The 7,291-nt window shown below is 33.7% G+C and overlaps 1 protein-coding gene across 1 annotated transcript; it reads right to left on the minus strand.

The window, feature by feature from the left end:
• Nucleotides 1-3,160: 3,160 nt before the first annotated feature.
• On the minus strand, nt 3,161-5,462 carry LOC129939052 (uncharacterized). Its single transcript, XM_056046918.1, has 2 exons — nt 5,370-5,462; nt 3,161-5,290 (listed from the first exon to the last, which is right to left on the minus strand). The coding sequence occupies exon 2, from the start codon at nt 5,267-5,269 to the stop codon at nt 3,236-3,238; it is 2,034 nt and encodes a 677-aa protein (XP_055902893.1). The 5' UTR covers nt 5,270-5,290; nt 5,370-5,462; the 3' UTR covers nt 3,161-3,235.
• Nucleotides 5,463-7,291: the final 1,829 nt, after the last annotated feature.

The following is a 7,291-nucleotide window of genomic DNA, read 5'->3' on the forward strand; positions in this document are numbered from 1 at the left end:
ACTTGGAAGAGATGTTTTGTATTGAACTCGAATGTAAGTATTTTTGAATATAGGACTGACGCTTTTCAATTGGACAAACGGTGAACAGTTTCTTTTAAAGGTAATCAAGAAAAACCAGTTATAGACAAGGGATTTCAAACAAATCAGGTTCACACTGTTCGATTTTGGAAAGAACTTTTTTTAGATTAAAAAAAAATGGTTCAAGGTTTGGGCTGATTTAAAATCCAAAACAAAGACAAAACTTGTGCAAAATCAAATTAGAAAAAAGCAGTCGGGCTGCAATGAAAACAATCTTGCAGTCCTTACCGGATTCGAGAAAGCATTTCCCTTTCATATGCGAATACAATTTCTTGTAAAGGAACGCTTTTGCAGTTTTTGTTTTTCAAAATAAACACGTAACGGTTAAATAAAATAATCCATCAAATTTTGTTTAACTTTTGGTGGGAGCAAAAGACTCATTTATTCAGGGACAGTTTTTGAGACGATGTCTTTGGAAAGAAGTGCCTAGATTGAAATAAAAAAGTTTTTATTAAAATTGATATTCCGTAGTATTCGAGTAATGGGTTCATTTGAGCCATTAGAGGTACGGTGGGTGGGAAAAGGTGATTTCTCAAATTACGGGAGTTAATATTAATGAAGATATAATTATAAGGATTAGGGCAATTAATAGACCCAGATAGACAAGATGGCACATATCTGTCTACGTTTTCTCAGAGCCTTGAGATTAAATACCCCTATTACCATTGGCGAGTCGAATGAATAAACGTGTGAGTGTGAGAAATTTGTATTACCGTTGTCGAATTGAGATCCGTTGATTCGAAATGTCAGAAAATAAAACAATGTAAGTTCATAGCTATATTTCATTTTTTTTTTATTAAATAACATGAATCAGTGCATTTTTTTATTCAGCTGCAAGAGAATAATACAAATTTTGATTCTTCAAGAAAAAAAAAAAAACAAAAGGAATATTGGGACCAATTTGATATAACCCTCAACTCACTTGGGCCACCTACTCGCGATGGAAAAGAAAAATTATTGAACGACGAAATAAAAATACTAACAAGAAACATTGAACGTTCCATCTTTAGTACCATGTTTCAAGAACTGACTTAAGATTAGTGCAGTTCCATACAAAGGAATCATGGGTCGATTCAGGATATCTTGCGTAAACATAACGAATACACATTTCATGGTCACACGCCTTAAAAACTTGTATTTACTGTGATATCCTTTTCAGCTAAGATACTGATGACGCAACTCAATCGGAGCAACGATTCCTATATGGGTTCCGTCAACACATCCTATTACTCCTAGTAACCTGGCCGTTAAAAATAGTAGTTTCTCGCGTTTTATTTCTCATCGGATGACATGTTGTGACTGATCCAGGTTGGACATAATTTGTCTTTAATTGCACACACAACTTCAGTTAATACTAAGGAAACCGAGGATTGTGACAGGTCTAAGTCAAAATCTTTTACTACGCTGCTCTGATAACTCCCACTAGCAAAAAATCTAAGGGCAGAAGCTAATTTTAGTACAGCAGGGATTAAGGAGGTGCTTGCATTTTTGAAATGGCCTTCCAACGTGTTTAATACGCATACAAACGCTTCCTTATTCAGTCGAAAACATGATTTGAAACATAAGGAATTAATTAGAATTAAAAGAACTTTTAGTTGGTACAATATCTTTGTTTTACTTGCAGATGATTAGGGAGTTCCAAGAAATTAGAGTTGTCTAGAATATTCTTATGCAGTCTAAGTACTCTTACTTTTTTTCAGTAATTTTCGTTTTCTCAACAAAAAAAAAATTCTGCATGTTGCTTATCATTTTGGTTTATGTTGAATTTTTATTAAATATGAAAATTATCAATTAATAAACACAACAGTTTTTTTTTGAAATTTAATGAGTTGACGTTTATTTATGCCTATTATTTTTTTTTGTATAGTAGCACTGAATTTCGAACTCGAATTGTAAAGTTCGCCAACCGTGGTATGTCGAATGTGTTAGTTCGCTAATGAAAATATCTCACTTCGAACGTTCGAGTCACCAGCAATAATAGGGGTATAATTTATTTAAGGCGGTCTTGATATGGAGAACGGATCAGTGGATCATGCCAAGGTTGGCCTCGAAGGATGTAACGATATTTACAATATTTTTGTCCAGTCCATTTGATTTCTAGGCATTTCAGTTTATAGAACAAAACCTCGAAGTACGCGAAGGCTAATGGGAACTTGTATAGAAAGATTCAGATAGGAAATCATTGGGTGTTAGCCTAATAAAACCTTAGAGACAACTTCTCTTTATTGACTCAATAATGGAACGGGACATTTATTTCAAAATTCTTAAAATTAATCTGAAACAGATAAAAACTCTTTTTTACTTTTTTTGTAACTCTTGTTAGTTGGGTTGTTTGTTTTCCAGCAATATAACGACCTTAAACATATAACGTGCCTTGTAGAAGGCTTGTATACCACACAAAATGAATAAATACACCAACCACCTGACTTGGATTCTATAGGGCACCTATGAGAAAAATTGAAGTGTGAAGGAAAGACAATTCACCGACACTAAACACTTCAGGAAAAATGGGCCCTATTTGAGTATTGCGTAAGCAAAAAATTTGTACAGTCAATACCACTAAGTATGAAAACTTATCTTATTGATAACGTTTGTCATCTTGGTATTTAAGAATTTGTAAGAAAACTTCCCGTGGCATGATGGTTAGTGCGTTGGACTGTCGCGGGTACTGCCTCTTGCGAGGAATTGACAAATCTTTCAAGAGTAATTCTTGTCATGAAAAAGTGCTTTCTAAAACTAGCCGTTCGGATTCGGCCTAAAATTGTAGGTCCATTCCATTCCTGACAACAGTACTCGCACACAGGAAAGGTTGAGAGTTGTAAGTCACTAGGCCCTGGTTCACAACGGACTGTTGCGCCACCCTATTTGATTTGTGTTTTGTAAGAAAACTACTTTTATATTTATTTCCATGAGGATTTAATTTGTTTTTTAATTTAAATTTTATGGAATAAATGATTATTTTGTAATAAGTAACTGAAAACAAAAACAACTTCCTTTAATAACCAAAAACTAATGTAGTCAGACTTTTGTCAACAAGTTTATAGTCCAGGGTTAAATTAAAAATTAAATTAAAACACCACAATTTCAATATTTAAAATCACATTTATTTATCTTATTAATAACTTATACCTACAACATAATTCCTACTTACATACATTTAAAATAAATGATTATTAGCTTTGAGCCAAATTGTCATTTCCAAATATTTATCTCTAACTCCATCTGTCATCAAGACTTTCTGCAAAATATCATGATCGACCATTTGCTCTGCAATCGTAAACGATGATAATGGAGAATTATATTTCATAAAAACCGCATAAATCGCTGGAAAATGTTCTAGACTATCCAAAGTTCTGCTTGAGTAATTGAAATAATTCAAAACTTGCATATCCACAACAGCTTTCGATGGCATTGGTTCGATAACTTCATTTTCTGAACCGAAATCAAAAAAATCCGAACGCGATTGAGCATTGAGAGCTCCGGTTTTTGTGTCTTGTGGCTGAGTTTGTGGGATTTCCTTTTCAACAGCTTCCTTGAATGCGTTTAGTAAATTTGTCTGGAAATTCATATCAACACAGGAGAGCCATCTGTTTTTGAATTCTGGATGGGAAAATGCGGCGATTGCTGCATTAACAGCTTCGTGGTCTGCGAAATTGTAGAACTTCTGGAACTTCTCATTGACCATATTTGCAATAGCTGCAACTAAAGGACCACAATATTGCCATTCCCTTCTGGACAATTTTATCAAATGCCTTCGCAGTGCTAGAAGTGTGGGCAACAGCGAACCATATAGACTGTGTTTAGGATCTTCCAAGATAGCCAAAGCATCTGCCAGGGGTTTCGTGCACGCTAAATGCTCTTCAATGTATACAAAATCTACAACACTTAGATAGTCTTTGGTCTCGAAAGCTTGAAAAATCTCCACACTTTTATCCTGTATCGTAAGAACTTCTCCAAGGGCAGTGTACAATGAAATCCAGCTTTTTACCGAAGGCTTTGCTAGTGTATTACCTGTAATCTCTTCTAGAATGTCATTTGCATCTGGATGACTCCAAAGAATGTTGCATTTTTGCATAACTCTGCCATGTAAGTTAGCCAACATCTTACAGTTCGATATCATTTTAATAATATCAAACGAAGCAAAGTTACGCAAAACCTGGACATTACACGTACAAAAAGATGGACTTAGTGGCAGAAGAATGTCATTTTCCATAGTGATTTCATCATCGACTTCCTGAAAACTATCAGCTATTGAGTGTTTGCCAATTCCATATGCAAGAAACGCCTTCAAAAGATCACAGCTCGCGCCTGAAGAAGAATTAATTCTTATACTTTGACATATGTTAAAATCTTCTCTATTCTTCATGAGATTATGTTCCAAAGAGTCGTATCGACAATCGATGGGTGGAAGTTGTTTAATCATTAAAACTGCCGATTGCCTCTTCATTTCGCCATCTATCCAATGTGCCATTGTAACTAGACTCCTCTTTTCTTGCCACTTCCATACATTTGCAACAAAGAAAACCTCAATTGCTGATTTCAGATCTTGCTGCAGTTTCTCCGAAACATTTTTGTACAATGATACAAGTTTTGTATTCAAAACTTCACGATTAAAAGCCCTCAGATCCCGTTCATTTACGTTAAAGTGTTTGAAAATTTCTAGGAAATACGAATTTGTAACGGTTGCCATTGGCACCATTGAATTAACAATGAATTTCAAAATTTTCATATCCAATTGTTCTTGAATTTGTCTTACTTTAATCTGCACCTGACGAGCACCTTCGGAAGCATTCGATGCTTGACCACGTCTGCATCTTTTTTTCGAATGTAAATACTCGGTGTATTCTAACACAGCTTCCCTTCCATGTTTTCGCTTTAGATGGCATAGAAAATTCGATGATGAATTAACATTACCTTTGATTTCAATGTAGCGCGGCTCACATTTAACACACGTCGCCACTGTTGTATTCATGACACATTTATCCGGAATCATTCTAAAAAAACGTCCATCCACAATAGTCATGGTTTTCGTGGTGCCATTTATGGGTGAGTTCTCACCCGTCGACACAGTGTATTCGTTGATATCAAATGTAGTTGAAGTTGAAGCAGTGGGCGACAACGGCGATGAATGAAACATCGCTGAATCACTGTATTTTTCCTCCATCATCGGAGTCAAAGTGTCTCTGTCCATTTTTTTAAAGTAATCTTTTATCTATTGAAATTATTAAAATATTTGTTATGAGAATAAATAAATACACAAAACAAAAGGAAAAATCAATTTCTATACTCACTTATTTGTTTTGTAGGTTTTTGTTGTTCTACAGCGCAAGCCGCAACTACAAGCGAGCGAACAAGTTAGAAGAAACTGAATAATGGAAACGATTAATGAATAATGAGTACATACGAAATTTATACTGAAATGAAGCAACTACTTGAATTTGTGTGGATGGGTGTGTGTGAGTGAAGGGGAGTGTAGTATTGGTGAGGGGAGGAAAAGAAATAGAGAAAGGTATACAGTGTAGGGTTGCCAAGTTCTGAACTATGAATCTTCATAGCCTATTGTAAAAATATGTGCAGCCCAAAATAAAAAAAAATTACTTTCAACTGAAAAGTATTTTTAATAAAAAATAAATGTAAAAGTAAATTAAAAAATAAATGAAGTTTTAATAGCCGATTAAATCAGTCTGTAATTGTAAAAATATTGTTACTGAAGTCCAGAGAGAAAAAAATAATCTTTTTCTCTCTGCTGTAGTCATTCTCATCATTGTTTGGCTAAATTAGCATTTTAAATTTGGATGAAATATTGTTTGTAGCAAATTATCTTAACTTTAGCATCAAATATAAATTTATTAAAGTAAAGTAAATAGCAAAAAGTATACTATAGGTTTATTACAGTCTTTATCGCTTATAAGAAAACCTCGCTTAGACGAAACTTCAACAAAAGCACCGTGAACTTTCACATATATTTTAATGTTGAATTGTATGTTTATAAGAAACACGTTTTTAAGAAATACACTGATAAAAGAAACATTTCTCAAACGCAAACTTTTATTTTTCATGTTGGTTGGGTATAAGAAACTTGCAAACAAATCACGAAATTCAATAAACATGAAAAATTCAAAACAAAGGATGCAATGTCATTTATGCACATATGATGTAATATGACATTTGAATGAATAATTAAATGATTGAATTAATTTTAGTTCAGTGTTCATTTTGACATTAAATATGTTATTTTTTGTGTTTCTGTTGTGTTCCTCGTCCTCGTTGAAAATGTCGCGTAAAAACATTTCAATTAAAACTAAATTGGTTATTTTAGATGAAATCAAGTCGGGAAAAATTCGAAAAGAAATTTGTGAAAATTTTAAAATTGCAAAAAGCACATTGTCTAAAATAATAAAGAACGAAAAACAATTCGAAGAACAAAAATACAAATGCAAGAACTTAAACAGAAAAAGAAACAGGGATGGAAAATACAAAATTCTAGACAAAACTATGAACATGTGGTTCCAAAATATGAGCGAAGAAAATGCAAAGATAACAGGTCCAATTTTACTGGAAAAAGCACAACAATTTGCTATATTGAATATTTCAGACTTTAATGCAAACGGTGGTTGGTTACAACTTTGGAACAACAGATCCAACATTTCTTTTAGAAGACTTCATGGAGAAGGTGGTTTAGCCGACGCTGAAGCCGCAAGTAATTTTGTAGAACTTGTTGTGCCAGAGCTATTGCAAAAATATGATGTTGAAAACATTTATAACGCGGATGAGACCGGATTGTTCTTTAAAGCTCTTCCTACTGGGACCCATGTCGAAGATGGCCATGATATACAAGTGCAAAAAATACCAAAAGATAGAATAACATTGCTCTTTATATGTAATGCAACGGGCACAGACAAATTTGTGTTTGCTATTGGGAAATATAAGCAACCCAGATGTTTCAGAAACCAAACAATTCCAGTCGCTTACAAATTTAATAAAAAGGGTTGTATGACAAGTACTCTTTGGATTGAAATTATAAAAGAGCTTTATGCTGTTATGAAAAACAAAAAGAAAAAAATTCTACTCTTAGCTGATAATGCCTCATGTTACAAATTGGATTTTTACCGACAAATATTGAGATCAAATTTTTGCCAGGTAATACAACGAGTCTTATGCAACCCTTGGACCAAGGTATATGTAACTGTTCATTACTTTGCATTAAAAAACA

The sequence above is a fragment of the Eupeodes corollae genome, chromosome 1 (assembly GCF_945859685.1).
Source record: "Eupeodes corollae chromosome 1, idEupCoro1.1, whole genome shotgun sequence".
NCBI classification, from domain to species: Eukaryota; Metazoa; Arthropoda; class Insecta; order Diptera; family Syrphidae; genus Eupeodes; species Eupeodes corollae.